Below are 18,490 nucleotides of genomic sequence, written 5' to 3' on the forward strand. Positions count from 1 at the left end.
TTCCCTTTTTAAAATTTAGTGTTAGAGCTGCAGATTTACTTATTGTCCCCCTTCCAGTTATTAGTTTAAATTTGATCATGTTATGATCACTGTTGCCAAGTGGCCCCACCACCGTTACTTCTTTCACCAAATCTTGCGTTCCACCTTGTCTTGTTTGGTGTCGAACCGGCTCCCAAGTATTCTAGAGATTGGGAAGGCTGCAGCAGCTCTTGTTTGTGTTGACCACCCACCCGAGGCTCTCCAGTAGAGTTTTGATTCGGTTGCCTGGTGGCTTTCCTCTGGGGATTTCGCTCTGATCAGCCAATCGTCTAGATAAGGATACACGCGGATTCCGTCCTTGCTCAGTGTTGCTGCCACCACCACTCTGATTTTGGTGAATGTTCGGGGTGCAGTGGCTAACCCAAAAGGTAGTGCCCGGAACTCCTAGTGACGGTCTAGGATCGAGAAGTGTAGAAAACGCTGATGCTCTTGTTGGATCGGAATATGTAGGTAGGCTTCTGACAGATCCAGGGAGGTAAGGAACTCTCCCGGTTGTATCGCCCTTATTACCGAGCGTAGGATTTCCATGCGGAAGTGAGAAATCTTCAGGTGACAGTTGACTGCCTTGAGGTCCAGGATAGGTCTAAATGTACCTTCCTTCTTGGGAACGATAAAATAGATGGAATAATGGCCAGTATTTATACATTGTGGAGGCACCGGTGTTATAGAGTCTAAGGCTAATAATCTGGTCAGTGTAGCTTCCACTGCCATTCTCTTGGAAGGGTCGTGGCAGGGAGATTCCACAAACTTCTCCGGAGGGAGGTGGTGGAAATCCAGGTAATATCCCTCTCGAATGATGGATAGGACCCACTTGTCCGAAGTTATCTCGACCCATCTTTGGTAGAATAGAGCCAGTCTGCCCCCTATGGCTTCTTCCTTTGGATGGGTCGGTTGATCTTCATTGTGGGGTGCGGCTGGGGCCTGGGCCCGAGCTGGCTCCCCTGTTATTGTGCTTGTTCCGATAGGACTGGCTGCGGCCTGCAGGGTGGGCCGCTTGATATGAGCTTCTATATCGGTTGAAGCGCCGTGATCCTCTGCCCCTGGAGGTCTGGGGGAAGGATCGCTGGTTTCTCACAGGACAACCAGGATGGTAGTCCTCATATATGGGTGACATCATCAGGATGGAGCCATATCACGGAAAACCTCTGTCAAAGTTTCCAGAACTTTGACTGGCCCCTACTGGGCATGCCCAGCATGGCACTAACCCTGCAGCCAGCAGGAATCCCCCTTCAGTCTTCTTTTTTTCCTCTCGGCAAAGGAGCTCTATAGAGAGTCCTGACAGGAATTTTCCTCACAGAATTCTTAGTTAAAATTGCCCCACAGGGGTCCCTCCTCTGACTTTTCTCTAACTGCGGTACTCCGGTAAGTTTTACACGGTTTTCCATCGATTACCGTCAGGTTTTGGCCCTCGCGGCCTACCCGCCGTCGACCGTACCGCGGCTCGATTGTTTTTTCAATAGCCATTGCGTCGGGGTTCCGTCGATGCCCGGACTGTTCTCGCACCATGTCTATCACAGACCCCCATGGAGTCTGTGTAATGTGTTTAGGCCGTGAGCATGATGTCCTGACTTGCACCAAATGTACCCTTATGACACCAAAAGGTCTCAAAGCCAGAATGGAGAAGATGGAACTCCTCTTCCGTGCTCAAACCCTGACTCCGTCCATTGCATCGACGATGTTCGAAAACGGCACTATCGACTTCGCGTCAACATCGACCACTGACCGGTCGCTGACTGCCATCGACATCTTCACGGCCATCGACACCCTCTACTCCTCAGGATCGAGGAGATAGCATGGAAAAACATCGCCATCGTAAGACTTGGACCATCGAGGGAGCGAAACCATCGACCTGACTGCCGTCGAAGCAGCCCAGTCCAGGAATGGCAATGTCTATTCCTGCGACCAGGTCACCGAGGCAACCCTCACCCGATCGGCGTTTGGGAGCCGCGATTCCGCCTGTAAAGGTAGTCCCTCCGGCTATGCTTCTGCCTCCCTCTTCCATTCCGGAGCCGGTGCTCCTTGCTCCAGGTCTCCGAGAGGAACTGGACCAGCTGATTCAGGATGCCATCAACAAGGTGATGCAACGTCTTCAGGTTCCTCCGGCATCGATTGTGGAACCTGTCATCGACCCGATTCCGGCAGCACTGGCACTGCTGCTATCCAGAATGGAGGCTCTGATGGCCGCCCTTCCACCGGTGGATCCCGGGTCTTCGATGACTATGATGCCCTCCCCGATGACAGCATCATTGGGAGGAGAAACACCATTCCACATCCCTCCTTCGGGGGTGTTGCCTCAACCTTCGATGCCGATACGTCCCTCGCCATTGATTCATCCATCGGTGCCGATACATTCGGCGCCACAGAGTAATCCATCGATGCCCGCACTGGTGCCTTCGATGTCGTCATCGGTGCCTCCAGCGAGTCCTCCGATTTTTTTCGGAGCCTAGACCGGGACCCTAAGGTATCCAAACTCCTTCACTTCCTAAAGGGAAGTCTGCTGATCCTTATGACAGTTGGGAGGATGATACTTCCACAGACACCGATGACTTACCTTCACTACCTTCTCCCACTGAGAGCAGAAAGTGTTCTCCTCCAGAGGACCTCTCATTTATAAATTTTGTTAAGGAAATGTCTTGAGTTGATTCCTTTTCAACTACAGACGGAACAAGATGATAGGCACCCGATGATGGAGTTGCTCCAATTCCTGGATGCCCCCAAGGTGGTCACTTCTATTACCATTCATCAGGTCCTCCTTGATCTCAAAAAGAACTGGGAAAATCCTGGATCAATTGCTCCAATACACAGAAAGGCTGACACTACTTTAGTCCAGTCAGCCCCAGGCTTCCAAAAATCCCAGCTTGATCACCACTCAATTGTGGTAGAATCTGCATAAAAAAGGGCAAACGGTCAAAACCTCACTCGTCTACCCCTCCTGCTAAGGAACAAAAATTCCTAGACAACATTGGTCGACGAGTATTCCAAGGAGCCATGCTCATCTCCCGTATTGCTGCCTATCAGCTTTATATGACCCAATATAACAGGGTCATCTTTAAGCAAATACAGGACTTCTCCGATTCCCTACCTCAACAATTCCAAGACCAGCTACAAACCCTTGTAAGCAAAGGCTTTGAAGCAGGCAAGCATGAGATTCGGACATCTTATGACATTTTGACACTACTACCAGAGTGTCGGCAGCGGCTATCTCGGGAAGACGGTGGGCATGGCTCAAGTCTTCTGACCTTCGTCCAGAAGTGCAAGACCATTGGTCCAACCTACCATGTATTGGAGATAATCTGTTCGGTGAACAAATCCAATGGATGGTGGCTGAATTAAAAGACCATCATGAGTCCGTCAAACAGCTCTCTTAGATGCCTTCCGACTTCTCCTCAATGCAGTCCTTCAGGAAGGACTCTAAGAAGTTGTTCTATCATCCAAGAAAGGCCTATCCGCCACCACCAAGGTTCCGTGCTACGAGACTTTATCAAAAACCTCAGCCTCGCCAAGCCCGAAAACAAAAACCACAAACAGCTCCCCTGCCAGGGCCTGCTTCAGGTTTTTGACTTCCGCTTAGAGAGCAGCAGCCAGTTTCCTCTGTCACACATACCAGTGGGAGGTCGATTGTGCCACTTCCACAACATGTGGACTTCAATCACATCCGACCAATGGGTATTGACAATCGTTGCTCAAGGTTACCTTCTAAACTTCTTCGCCCTGCCTCTGGACTCCCTGCCTCTGCAGACGTGGAGAACGTCAGACCACTCTATTCTTCTGGATCAAGAGGTTTCCTTCCTTCTCCAGTCAAGGGCAATAGAACGCGTTCCGCACTCACAGCAAGGCCTAGGGTTCTATTCCCGGTACTTTCTGATCCCCAAACAATCGGGGGGGTGTTCATCCAATTCTGGACCTAAATGCTCTCAACAAGTACCTCCAGCGGGAAAAGTTCAAGATGGTAACCTTGAGAATCGCTTCTACCCCTTCTATAAAGAGGAGACTGGCTCCTCTCTCTGGACCTCCTGGACACTTACACCCACATTGCGATAGCTCCAGCTCATCACAAGTATCTTAGGTTTTTAGTAGGCCCCAAGCATTATCAATATCGAGTGCTTCTGTTCGGCCTAGCGTCTGCACCACGAGTCTTCACCAAATGGCTCATGGTTGTAGCAGTTTTCCTCAGAACCCAAGGTGTTCACGTCTACCCCTATCTGGACACTAGTTAATCAGGGCTCCAACTCAGTAAGCTGCTCGGTCGTCCCTCAAATTAACTCTACACACTCTAATTTCGCTAGGATTTCTCGTCAATTACGAAAAATCTTTAGTCCCATCTCAAACCTTGTCGTTCATTGGAGCAGACTTGGACACCTTGCAGGCAAAAGCTTTTCTTCCTCAACAACGAGCGCAAACTCTCGTGTCTCTCGCTCACCAGTTACAGTCTCTGCATGCTGCGACAGCTCGCCTGTTCCTCGTCCTTCTGGGACACATGGCGTCCTCCGTCCATGTCACACCAATGGCCCACATGGCCATGAGATTTATGCACTGGACTTTCAGGTCACAATGGATACAGGCCACTCAGCCTCTGTCAACCATCGTCTACATCACCGACTCACTCTATCTGTCTCTCGCATGGTGGAAAAATCAGAACAATCTCCTCCAAGGACTGCCCTTTCAAATTCCAAATCCTCAAGTCATTCTCACCACCAACGCTTCCAACCTCGGGTGGGGAGCTCATGTGGCCGATCTACAGACACAAGGGTCTTGGTCTCCAGAGGAAGCTAAACACCAAATAAATTTCCTGGAGCTTCGAGCAATAAGATACGCTCTCAGGGCATTCCAGGATCACCTCTCAAATCAAGTCATCCTGATTCAGACGGACAACCAGGTGGCCATGTGGTACATCGACAAGCAGGGAGACACAGGCTCCTTCCTTCTGTGTCAGGAAGCTGTGCAGATATGGGCGGAAGCGCTCTCCCACTCGATGTACCTCAGGGCCACCTACTTGCCAGAAGTGGGCAATGTACTAGCAGACAAGCTTGAGTCGCGTCTTCCAACCACACGAGTGGTCTCTCAACCCCTCAGTAGCGAACTCCATCTTCAGACACTGAGGATATCCTCAGACAGACCTCTTTGCGTCCCCTCAGAACCACAAAGTGGACAATTACTGCTCCCTCATTCGCAGCAAACACTGTCAGCCCAGAGATGCATTCTCCCTCTCATGGGCAACCGGTCTACTTTATGCATTCCCTCTACTTCCTCTTCTCTCGAAGACTCTCGTGAAGCTACGTCAGGACAAGGGAACCATGATCCTGATAGCACCTCACTGGCCACGCCAAGTGTGGTTTCCCATACTCCAGGATCTCTCCATCCACAGGCACATTCCCTTGGGAAAGGACCCGCTTCTGATCACTTAAAACAACGGGTGCCTACACCATCCCAATCTTCGGACCTTGTCCCTGACAGCATGGATGTTGAAAGGTTGATCCTTCAACCACTTAACCTTTTGGAACCAGTATCCCGGGTCTTGATTGCTTCACGGAAGTGTTCCACGAGAAAATCTTACTCCTATAAATGGAAAAGGTTCACATCATGGTGCACTTGTCAGTCCCTTGACCCCTTTTCCTGTCCAATCCCGAAGTTTTTGGACTATCTCTGGCATCTATCAGTCAGGTCTAAAGACATCTTCCATCAGAATGCATGTCAGTGCGGGTGCCGCCTTCCATAAATGTATCGGGAATGTCCCTATATCAGTACAACCCCTCATAACACGCTTTTTAAAGGGCTTGCTCCATATCAAGCCACCTTTACGTCCTCCGGCCCCTTCTTGGGACTAGTTCTCTGTCAGCTCATGAAACCACCATTTGAGCCTCTTCACTCCTGTGACCTAAAATTTCTCACATGGAAAGTGATTTTCCTTTTGGCTATCACTTCAACTCACAGGGTTAGTGAGTTACAGGCCCTAGTTACCTATCCGCCTTACACTAAACTCCTGCAGGACCGGGCGGTACTCCGCACTCACCCTAAGTTTTTACCTAAGGTAGTCTCAGAGTTTCATATTAATCAATCCATCCTACTACCTACCTTTTTTCCCAGGTCCCATTCCAGTCCAGGGGAACAGGCTCTGCATACCCTTGACTGTAAACGGGCTCTAGCTTTTTACCTAGACCATACAGTTGCCCACAGGAAGAGCACTCAGTTATTCGTCTCTTTCCATCCTAACAAATTAGGGCAGCCTGTAGGTAAGCAGACTCTCTCCTCCTGGTTGGCGGACTGCATATCTTTTTGCTATCAGCAAGCAGGCATTCCTTTTCAAGACCGTGTTAAAGCACACTCGGTGAGGGCCATGGCGACTTCAGTAGCACACCTACGATCAGTGCCGCTTCCTGACATTTGCAGGGCTGCCACCTGGAGTTCTCTCCATACCTTCGCATCCCACTATTGTTTGGACAAAGCCAGAAGACAAGATTCCATCTTCGGCCAGGCTGTCCTGCGTAACTTATTTACAACGTGATGTACCTACACCCTTCCGCCTTCCCGGTGGGGTTCAGGATGCCCTCTACCAAATTCCATCCCAGTTGTTGTGCCTGTTGCATGCCGTTGGGTACATTTGGTGCATGCTCGGACATCCTCAGCTTGGTTCTCACCCAAATGTGAGGACTACCATCCTGCTTGTCCTGTGAGAAAACAAATGTTGCTTACCTGTAACAGGTGTTCTCACAGGACAGCAGGATGTTAGTCCTCACGAAACCCGCCCGCCGCCCTGCGGTGTTGGGATCGTAACGTTTATTGTTTTATTTTTCGGCACTGCCTGTAGCTTTCAAATAAGACTGAAGGGGGACCCCTGCTGGCTGCAGGGTTAGTGCCATGCTGGGCAAGCCCAGTAGGGGCCAGTCAAAGTTCTGGAAACTTTGGCAGAAGTTTTTCGTGATTGGGCTCCATCCTGATGATCTCACCCATATGTGACGACTAACATCCTGCTGTCCTGTGAGAACACCTGTTACAGGGAAGCAACATTTGCTTTCTCTTATTCCTGTCCTCCGGTAGCCGCGGCAGTGGGGACTCGCTCTACTTGTTGGCTAGTTTCTCTAGTTCGCTTCCGAACAGCAGTGTTCCCTTGAAAGGCATCCTTGTGAGTCTCGTTTTGGAGGATGCATCGGCAGACCAGTTTCGGAGCCAGATTTGTCTTCTGGCTGCCACGGCGGATGAGACTCTCCTTTAGCTGCTGTGCGTACCAGATCCGAAGCGGCATTCGCGAGGAATGATACGGCTGGTTCCAGGGCTTCACCGGGCATGTTGTTCCTGGTCTGTGCTAAGCAGGCGCGTGTCACCACGGCACAGCAGGCCACGATCTGTAAAGACATAGTGGAGACGTCAAAGGACTGTTTGAGGATGGATTCCAGGCCTCTGTGTTGAGCATCCTTGAGTGCTGCTCCTCCCTCCACGGGATAGTAGTGTGCTTCGAGACCACACCGACCACAGCATCCACTTTCGGACATGTCAGGAGATCTTTGGCGGCAGGGTCCAGAGGGTACATGGCTGCCAGAGCCCGGCCCCCTTTGAATGTAGTTTCTGGGGCTTCCCATTCCAGGTCAGTTAGTTGCTGGACGGCTTGTAATAGTGGGAAATGGCGGGAGGTCTGACGAAGTCTCTCCAAAAGTGGGTTCGGCTTAGGTTCCCCCGAGGCACTTATGCCAGGGATAGCAATCTCTTTTAAGCTATGTGTGACCAGGTCTGGAAGCTCATCCTTGGAGAAGAAGCATCTCATGGTTCGATGGGGTTCTGTCCCTGGAGGGAGTTCCCCTTCCTCCAGGGGTTCTGACTCCTCATCTGAGATGTCTGTGTTCCCGAAGGTGGGGCTTCTGGGCGGTGGGATCACCTTCCTGAGCATAGAGGGTCCTGGCCTGTTGAGGTCCTCGGGTGGTGCCCGTGACCGCACTGTAGGAGGCCCCAGTTGCATGTGGACGAAGGTATGCAGACCTTTGAAGAATTCCACCCAGGAGATGCTCGGTCCTGCGTACCGCTCGAAAGGCTGGGGTCCAGTACCGGCTGGGGAGGGCTATGAGTTGGGTCCCCTAAGGCCTCTTCGCACTGTATACACAGGGCCTTGGCCTCCTCATGCTGTGCAGCTCTAATGTGGCATGCTGGGCAAAGGCCCTGAGCTTTGAGCTTATTTTCTGGTGGTGCCAAGGCTTGTGTGTGTACAATACAGTTGTACGTTCCGGTGTGCGTCGAAGTTGCGCGCATAGGTTTGGTGCACGCGTGCAGAGCGATGTGCGCGCACTGGTCGAAATTATGCGCCCGGCACAGTGAGCGCATGGTTATGCACTTCGCTTGTGCGCGCGACGTTGTGCACTCAGGGTATTTGAGCACGTGGCTCGCCTCTGTCCGCACGGATCAAGACGGCGGCCAGGGCTGCGAACAAGGCCAAAATGGTGACGACTACCCTGTGGACAATATGGCGACCACCTCAGAGGGTCTCCACGTGGGAGGACCCTCGGATCTGACCGGGGTCTAGCCCTACTAGGGCCGATCAACCCGGTGGCACTGGTCCTGGCTGGCGACCTGTGCAGCTCCTCGAGCTTCGGAGACCGGAGACTTTTAAATAGATTTCTACCTTACCTTGTCTCGGTGCTTCCTGGTTTCGTTCTGGGCGGTCTCCGGCTGTGTGGGGAGAGGGAAATACCTTCACTCTCAGCTTCACCCGATGTTGCATCTTTTGCCAGAGCAGCCTCCTCCCTTACGAGGAGGTAGCTTTGGCACATCCCACTTGTGTGGACTGGACCGCCTGGATGAAGAGGGAGGTGAAATTACTACTTACCTGATAATTTCCTTTCTTCTCTGAGAGGCAGGCCAATCCACAATCCTGCCCTGAGCTGCCTGTACAGTACTGTACTGATTTTTTCTATTTGTCCTTTCTCAGGGACATTATTGGAGGTAGAATTCATAGGCCGATGCAGATCTTCAGGTCGTCTAAGGGCCTTGTAAGTGTTTGCCTTCTTTGTCTGTTATGGCTTCTGCATTTTCTTCTCGTCTGAGTCCAATGCTTTGCTCACTGGAAGAAAAAAAAGAAGTGAATGATAGGGGGAGGAAGTGTTTTTAACTCCGGACTTACAGTTCTAGTGTTAATTAAGGCCACGTTCCTGCATGCCTTCCCACAGCGGGGCTGCCGCCAATCACCAGACCTTAACGCCGCTCCGTTCCTCTTCACCGAGCCTCGTTTCCGACCCGAAGCCGGCCCCCGAGCCTCAACCAATCGCAGCAGACACTGAGGACAGCCAATCTACTTCAGCTAAGCAGACCTTTAAATTATAGCTCCTCCCGGCGCCGCGCGCCTAAGGAGCGCAACAAAGGGGCCCGCCCCTTTGTGCGCCCCTTCGTGCAACCCCTGAGAGCCCCTGAGCACTCCCTACTACTACCAACTTATAATCCTAAGCGGAAGCCGGCTGGAGTCCTTTTTATATCCAACGAGACTTCCGAGCGTCCTAGAGCCAGGGCCGTTTATACCCTCCAAGTCAGCCATCGAAATTCCTCACCAGTACCTCTAACGCTCACCCTTAAACACCCAAAATCAGGACGACACTTCCAGAGACAAACGGCCTCACCTGTGCCTTCATTAGAATGCTGAGTACTTCTCACACCAAGCACCAGCAATCACTCTTATCCTAACCCAGCAATCATCACCGCAATCTCCAGCAACTATTCTATCGTGTCCAGCAAGTATTCTATCGTCATTCAGAAACCACTCATCCATCCTGCATCCAGCAGCCACTCTTCTACCATCCAGCGGTAATGAGTTCCAGAGGGTGGGCCCGGCTGTGGAGAGTGCTCGTTTTGTTAGTGAAGTTTTGATCGGGGGAGCATATAAGGAACCTTTGTAGTTGTATCTGATAGGTCTTTGTGATGTGTGAGGGCGGAGTTGCGAGTTTAGATTTAGGTGGGCGATGCCAATAATATCCTTGTGGATCATTGATAATGTCTTGATGGTAATTCTGGCTTTTATAGGAAGCCAGTGAAGGCTGTGAAGAATTGGTGTGATGTGGGCTCTTTTATTTGTGTTGGTGAGTAACCTCGCCGCAGTGTTCTGCACCATCTGTAAGGGTTTTGTAGATAAGAGCGGAAGACCTAGCAGTAGAGAGCTGCAGTAGTCTAACTTAGACAGAATTATGGACTGGACTACTAGACGGAAGTCACTGAAGTGGAGGAGTCGTTTCAGATTTTGTAGCACTTGAAGTTTGAAATAACATTCTTTGGTTGTGTTGATAATGAAGGATTTAAGGTTGAATTTATTGTCGAGACGTACCCCTAGGTCTCTGACGGAAGGGGAGTGGTTAATAGATAATTTTGTGAATTGTGTTGCGCTTTGGGAGTTGATGAGAGTATGGTTTTCGGCTGGCGAGATGATGAGGATTTCTGTTTTATTTGAATTGAGTATGAGGTTCAGGCTGGATAGCAGAGTGTTGATAGATTGTAGGCAATTATTCCAATGTGCCCAAGTTTTATGCAGTGATTCTGTGATGGGAAGGAGTATCTGAATGTCATCAGTGAAAATATAATGTTAGCCACTCATCTAATCTTCTTCTAACAGCCACTCATCCATCATTCATCAAGCTCCCAGCTCCCTGTAATCCCAACCACAATTCCCGATTTCAAGAAAGGTTACAAAACAACACACTAGCACCTCAACATGCACCCTATTCCTATACCTACAATCCCTTACACTCCCAAACTCACATCCAACAAACCCAGGATTCTAGGCATCCGACACCAGAGATTGATTCCAATTATGATCTCCCCCATTTCTCAAACGCTAGGATTAACACTATTCACACTCACACTATTCAACGCCCAATCGATCACAAAAAAACTCCACCTCCTCAACGACCACCTGACGGACAACAACCCCGATATTTGCGCCATCACTGAAACATGGCTGAAAACCACAGACACAGTACTTTTAAACCAGCTCCCCAACCACCTCTATGACTTACATTCAATCCCCAGAATCAAAAAAAGGGGTGGAGGGATCCTGCTAGCCACAAAAAAGGGCCTAGGGCTCTCACTACAAACATCTACTACAATAAACAATACTGAAATTGCCTTTTTCAATTCGGACCATCTACAAATAGCCATAGTCTACTCACCACCAGGAACCTTAGATACAGACCCCTCACCATTAATTGAATTCACAACAAAACATTTTAAGCAGGACAAACCAGCTATCTTGATGGGAGACTTTAACCTACATGTAAACAGCGCTCCTCTAACCCATAACTGCGACATCCTTCTCACAGCACTCAATCACCTAGGCTTCAATCAGATTGTCAAAGATCCCACGCACAAAGCGGGACATACCCTAGACCTGATCTTTCTCAACGACGGAATAACACCAACCAATAACCCTACTTGCGTCCCAGTCCCATGGTCTGATCATCACTTCATCTCTGCCGAACTTCAAATTAAAGACCAGCCTCGTCCCATATACCCGGCAACCACTATACGATACAGGAAACCCTGCCCCATAGACAATCTTAGTAATCTGCTTACCAAAGAACTCGACCGACTAGATCTCACAGACGCTTCGTCAGCTATCAACTCCTGGATCAATATAACAAACGAGGTAGCAGATCTTTCCTGTCCCTTCATCACCAAATCCTTAAAACCAAGCCAACAGACATCCGTGGTACACTCCGACACTCAAAATCCTTAAACAAGAACTTCGGAAAAAAGAAAACAGTTGGCGCAAGTCTCCTTCCTCCATCACAACGCTAAATTATAAATCCCACCTCAACACATACAGATTAGCCATACTCAAGGCCAAAAAAGACTTCTTTGCAAAAAAAATCCACAACTTTGCACTCGACTCCAAAGCCTTATTCTCATTTGTATCTTCCCTAACAAAACCCTCTCCTCCTATCATCCCGGACGAACAAGCAGCCAGCAAAGCTGCAGAACTAGCAATCTACTTTGATTAAAAAGATCACCAACCTCCTTAAGCCAATCTCCACCCAACAACCAACAGCATCGCACCCTAGAATCTCATCACATTACAAAGAAAGCAGCTTATCATCGTTTGAGACCCCATCATCATTGGAGATCGAAATTATTCTCAATATGCTCAAACCCTCTTCTCATCCTCTGGATACCATACCCTCCAATCTTCTCCTATCGACTCCTAACACCATTTCTAAAGCATTAGCAGACATCATCAACTGCTCTTTAACTCAAGGAAAGGTCCCAGATCAACTCAAAATAGCCATTCTGAAACCCTTACTAAAAAAACCTAACCTTTCAACGGATGACCCTGCAAACTTCCGCCCTATCGCTAACCTTCCCCTGATCTCAAGAGTGATGGAAAGATTCGTCAACAAGCAATTGTCGGAGTACCTGGAGGAGAACAACATACTCTCCCCTTTCCATTTCGGCTTCAGGAAATCGCAAAACACAGAAGCATTACTTGCATCGTTATCTGACACCATCCTCCTCAATCTTGAAAGAAAACAACCATACCTTCTTGACCTATCCGCCGCATTCGACACAGTCAATCACGCCATCCTTCTCGAGCGGCTATCCGATATAGGAATTCAAGGAGAAGCTCATAGCTGGTTTCAATCGTTCCTGGAGAATAGATTCTATAAAGTCAAAATCAATAACGAAGAATCGCCTCCTATTAAATCAACAAGAGGAGTACCACAAGGATCATCTCTCTCCCCTACGCTATTTAATATTTACCTGCTTCCACTCTGCCACCTTCTCTCCAACCTCAAGCTAAAACATTATATTTTTGCTGATGACATTCAGATACTCCTTCCCATCAAAGAATCACTGCATAAAACTTGGGCACATTGGAATAATTGCCTACAATCTATCGACACTCTGCTATCCAGCCTGAACCTCATACTCAATTCAAATAAAACAGAAATCCTCATCATCTCGCCAGACGAAAACCATACTCTCATCAACTCCCAAAGCGCAACACAATTCACAAAATTATCTATTAACCACTCCCCTTCCATCAGAGACCTAGGGGTACGTCTCGACAATAAATTCAACCTTAAATCCTTCATTATCAACACAACCAAAGAATGTTATTTCAAACTTCAAGTGCTAAAAAATCTGAAACGACTCCTCCACTTCAGTGACTTCCGTCTAGTAGTCCAGTCCATAATTCTGTCTGTTAGACTACTGCAACTCTCTACTGCTAGGTCTTCCGCTCTTATCTACAAAACCCTTACAGATGGTGCAGAACGCTGCGGCGAGGTTACTCACCAACACAAATAAAAGAGCCCACATCACACCAATTCTTCACAGCCTTCACTGGCTTCCTATAAAAGCCAGAATTACCTTCAAGACATTATCAATGATCCACAAGGATATTATTGGCATCGCCCACCTAAATCTAAACTCGCAACTCCGCCCTCACACATCACAAAGACCTATCAGATACAACTACAAAGGTTCCTTATATGCTCCCCCGATCAAAACTTCACTAACAAAACGAGCACTTTCCAGAGCCGGGCCCACCCTCTGGAACTCATTACCGCCGGATCTACGCCAAGAGACTTGTCATCTAACTTTTAAGAAAAACCTAAAAACGTGGCTCTTCCGGCAAGCCTATCCAGAATCGCAGGAACACTCAGACACCGGTCAAAGAGCAAAATAGTCCACTATAAGTTCCTCGACCGCCCATACTCCTTCAAGGCCCAATCACGCCTGATCTGGACAGCCCACTTGTTTTGAAAAGACTCCTTTGTTGATGCATTAGTTCTTTAGCTCATGCATTACTCATGTTTTTTGCCCATCAACACTGTTCTCTGTTAACTATATATCCGAAGTTAGACTACCCTCTTTTTTAGCTATTCCCTATATTTATTCATGTTATTTTGACGAGTTATTGTTGTCTATGTAATATTTATGTTCTTATGTTCAGAAACTCTGTTTATTGTAACGCCTTAACCGCGACAGTTTTGTTCTATGGAAACCGACCTGATTTGATACTTGTATTGAGAATGTCTGTATATAAAAATCCTAAATAAATAAATAATTAGTTGCCACAATTTACTTTTGCAGAATACTGGGACACTGATGTCAGTACAGGGCTATATGAGGGTCATATCAGCTGGTCAGTTGGTTTCTGTCTCCATCTGCTGGTAGGCGTGCATAACCCACTTCTGTGGACTGGCTTGCCTATCCTAGAGGTAAGAAAATTATCAGCTGAGTAGTAATTTCACCTTCCTGGGTTTTTGAATCCTGGATGTCTGACTTCTGTGTGGGAGTAGTGGGGTGGATATACAGGACGCTGCAAAGTTGGGGAAATTGGGTGTCTGAGTTACCGGTTTTGTTCTACCAGAGCCCACTGTAACCCATTTATTTCTGGGTTTCTGAATCCTCTGAGAGAGCTGGGAGAGGCAATCTGGATGTACAGCAGATTATGCATTGGTCTGCCTCACTAGCCTGTGAGCCTTGCAAACACTTCAACTGTCCAGGGCCCGTTTAGTTATAAGAAGCTTTCCTTGGGATCATGTGACTCTGCTGCTGCGTGAATTACTTTGGTTGCTGCTCCAGCAGTGGATTAAATTTTAACTCTTGTTTTTAGATCTCTGAAGTTTAATGGTCCATGATTGTTATTTTAATTTGTTATTACAATGTTTTGTTTGGCAGATCCGCTATAAACAGATTATTAATGTTATTAAATAAATAGTAGATAAGCCCAGAGGAACCAGAGCCATAGGAATCCTAAAGGAGGGATCTGTATGATCTCCAAAGTTCCTGTATTGCATCAGCTTTATTTCTGCATCCTACACAGTATGGTAAAGAGAACCCACTGATTTTCTTAACCTCTCTGAATATTTCTATAGAGAGATCATAGAGAGATTTTCATAGGCATCACATAAAGTTTCTGCTAAGTCACAGAATTCTTTAATATCAGAGATCCCATGCATTCATTATGTGATCCTTCTAAACAGCTCATCTCAGGTTATTGGTAGCATTCCATGCCATTGTCTCTTACACATGATTAATTCCTTCTTTTTATATCCAGCAGACAATGAGGTCATACAGAATGAGAAGAGGGAGGAGAATCGAGAAGAATACCCTGTAGTATTGGCACTTACACCAAGACAATCAGGAAATGTCTGTGAGAATCTTGCCCAGAGTACTGAGGCAAGAGACATTAGCCAAAGACAGCAGGAATCAGAGAAGAAGGAGCAAGTCTCTGCAGGAGAGTCACCGGATGGAGTCACTGCTTTTGACATCCCTGAGCACCAGAGACATCTGAGAAGAGAGAATCCCTTCCAAAGTAATAACAGTGATCAAATGAGTTTTGAACACCGCATGAGAAATCTGAGAGCAGAGAGACCTTTCCAGAGTAATAACAGTGATCAAATGACTTCTGCCTTCCAGCAGAAAGAGGATGAAGGGAAGAAATTCTTTCACTGTGACACCTGTGGGAAAAACTTTAATAGAAAATGTCATTTTGTCTTGCACCAGAGGAGTCACCCAGGAGAGAGACCTTTTCCATGCAAACAGAAGTTAACCCTGAAATTACACCAGACAAGCCACAGTGAAGGGAGCACTTTTACTTGTATTGAATGCAAGAAAACCTTTTCTTGCAGGGAATCCTTAGTAATACACCAAAGAATGCACACAGGTAAGAGACCCTCTCATTGCCCTCAAGATGGGGAATCTTACAGTTCTGAGTTCTCTTTATTAGAAAAACCATTTAAATGTACTGAATGTGGTAAAAGCTTCAGTGACAAGACAGGTCTCAGACACCATCAGAAAATCCATACTGGAGAAAAACCATTTAAATGTAGTGAATGTGGCAAAAGCTTTAGTCGGAAGACCTCTCTCATGCAACATCAGAAGATTCATACTGGAGAAAAACCATTTAAATGTACTGAATGTGGTAAAAGCTTCATTCAGAGGACAGCTCTTACATTGCATAAGAGAATCCATACTGGAGAAAAACCATTTAAATGTACTGATTGTAGTAAAAGCTTCTCTCGGAAAGCGCATTTAATATTGCATCAGAGAAGTCATACTGGAGAAAAACCATTTAAATGTACTGAATGTGGTAAAAGCTTCGCCTACAAGCTATCTCTTACAGTGCATAAGAGAATCCATACTGGAGAAAAACCATTTAAATGTACTGAATGTGGTAAAAGCTTCGCCCACAAGGTATCTCTTACATCGCATAACAGAATCCATACTGGAGAAAACCCATTTAAATGTACTGAATGTGGTAAAAGCTTCGCCTACAAGGTATCTCTTACATTGCATAAGAGAATCCATACTGGAGAAAAACCATTTAAATGTACTGATTGTAGTAAAAGCTTCTCTCGGAAAGCGCATTTAATATTGCATCAGAGAAGTCATACTGGAGTAAAGCCATTTAAATGTACTGAATGTGGTACAAGTTTCCATGACAAGACAGTTCTCAGACAGCATCAGAAAATCCATACTGGAGAAAAACCATTTAAATGTACTGAATGTGGCAAAAGCTTTTGTCGGAAGTCCTATCTCATGCAACATCAGACAATTCATACTGGAGAAAAACCATTTAAATGTACTGAATGTAGTAAAAGCTTCTCTTCGAAGATGTATTTCATATTGCATCAGAGAATCCATACTGGAGAAAAACCATTTAAATGTACTGAGTGTGGTAAAAGCTTTAGTCAGAAGACCTCTCTCATGCAACATCAGAAGATTCATACTGGAGAAAAACCATTTAAATGTACTGAATGTGGCAAAAGCTTTAGTCAGAAGACCTATCTCGTGCAACATCAGAAAATTCATACTGGAGAAAAACCATTTAAATGTACTGAATGTGGTAAATGTTTCTCTTGGAAAATGTATTTCATATTGCATCAGAGAATCCATACTGGTGAAAAACCATTTAAATGTACTGAGTGTGGTAAACGCTTCACAGACAGGGGATGTCTCAGACAGCATCAGAAAATCCATACCGTAGAAAAACCATTTAAATGTACTGAATGTGGTAAACATTTCTCTCGGAAGGACTCTCTTAAATCACATCAGAGAGTCCATACTGGAGAAAAACCATTTAAATGTACTGAATGTGGTAAATATTTCTCTCGGAAGGCGCATTTGATATCGCACCAGAGAGTCCATACTGGAGAAAAACCATTTAAATGTACTGAATGTGGTAAATGCTTCTCTCGGAAGGGGAATTTCATATTGCACCAGAGAATCCATACTGGGGAAAAACCATTTAAATGTACCGAATGTGGTAAAAGTTTCAGTCACAAGTCATGTCTCAGACAGCATCAGAAAAACCATGCTGGAGAAAAACCATTTAAATGTACTGAATGTAGTAAACGCTTCACCGTCAAGGGATGTCTCAGACGGCATCAGAGAATCCATACTGGAGAAAAACCATTTAAATGCACTGAATGTGGTAAAAGCTTCTCTCGGAAGGAGAATTTCATATCGCATCAGAGAATCCATACTGGAGAAAAACCATTTAAATGTTAATGTACTGTGTCTGGTAAAAACTTCAGTAGAAAGGAAGACCTTGCAAGCCACCAGAAAAGTTGCACAGGAGTCAAATTCAGTTCACATGCTTTCATATAGTTTTGGAATAGAAGAGTGGCCTAATAAAGATATTAAAATGCTGGATGCAAGAACAATAAAACTTCTCCATTTCCATCAAGTAAGCTATAAGAATCAGGGAGGTTGATATTCAGATGCCAGAAAGCTGGATAAGTAGGACTTATCCTCCTATCTCTCTGCTACTGAATATCCAGTTATGTTCAATGGCTGAGAAAGCTGTGGGTGGGCAGTGGGTGGATCAGAGCGGTGCTACTTAGCTGGAAAAGTTATTCAGCTAAGTAGCGATTTTGGCAACATGGGTGTTTTGCATGATTTGTACTTTGTTTTTTTTTTGCCCTGTGACAGTTTACCCCAGAGAGCTCATTCCCTGTGTGCTGGCGTGCAGGTAGTGGAGACCATATCTCCGAAGGGACAAAGACAGGATGGAGGCAGTCCAGAGAAGGGCGACCAAAAAGGTGGAGGGTCTTCATCAAATGACTTACGAGGAGAGATTGAAGAATCTAAATATGTACACCCTGGAGGAAAGGAGGTGCAGGAGTGATATGATTCAAACTTTCAGATACTTGAAAGGTTTTAATGATCCAGAGACAACGACAAACCTTTTCCATTGCAAAAAAATCAGCAGAACCAGGGGTCACGATTTAAAACTCCAGGGAGGAAGACTCAGAACCAATGTCAGGAAGTATTTCTTCATGGAGAGGGTGGTGGATGCCTGGAACACCCTTCCGGAGGAAGTGGTGAAGACCAAAACTGTGAAGGATTTCAAAGAGGCGTGGGATAAACACTGTGGCTCCATAAAGTCTAGAGGATGTGAATGAAGAGAAGAGGCTCAGGGGTGGCTTGCTTGTGGGAATGACAGCTGCTCCCTGGAGATTAATATCCTTATTCA

The 18,490-nt window shown here is 46.7% G+C and overlaps 1 protein-coding gene across 3 annotated transcripts in view; it reads left to right on the forward strand.

The window, feature by feature from the left end:
* Nucleotides 1–18,490, forward strand: part of LOC115083645 (oocyte zinc finger protein XlCOF6-like) — a 167,855-nt gene that overhangs the window by 31,872 nt on the left and 117,493 nt on the right. Inside the window, exon 2 of one of the 3 annotated variants that reach the window (XM_029587589.1) lies at nt 15,068–18,106. The exons of the other annotated variants lie outside the window; for them this stretch is intronic. Coding sequence (XP_029443449.1) covers nt 15,068–17,523 — 2,456 coding nt within the window. The 3' untranslated portion in view covers nt 17,524–18,106. Of the gene's footprint in view, nt 1–15,067; nt 18,107–18,490 lie in introns of those variants that run through there. 3 annotated transcript variants of the gene reach the window in all.

The sequence above is a fragment of the Rhinatrema bivittatum genome, chromosome 2, assembly GCF_901001135.1.
Source record: "Rhinatrema bivittatum chromosome 2, aRhiBiv1.1, whole genome shotgun sequence".
NCBI lineage: Eukaryota > Metazoa > Chordata > Amphibia > Gymnophiona > Rhinatrematidae > Rhinatrema > Rhinatrema bivittatum.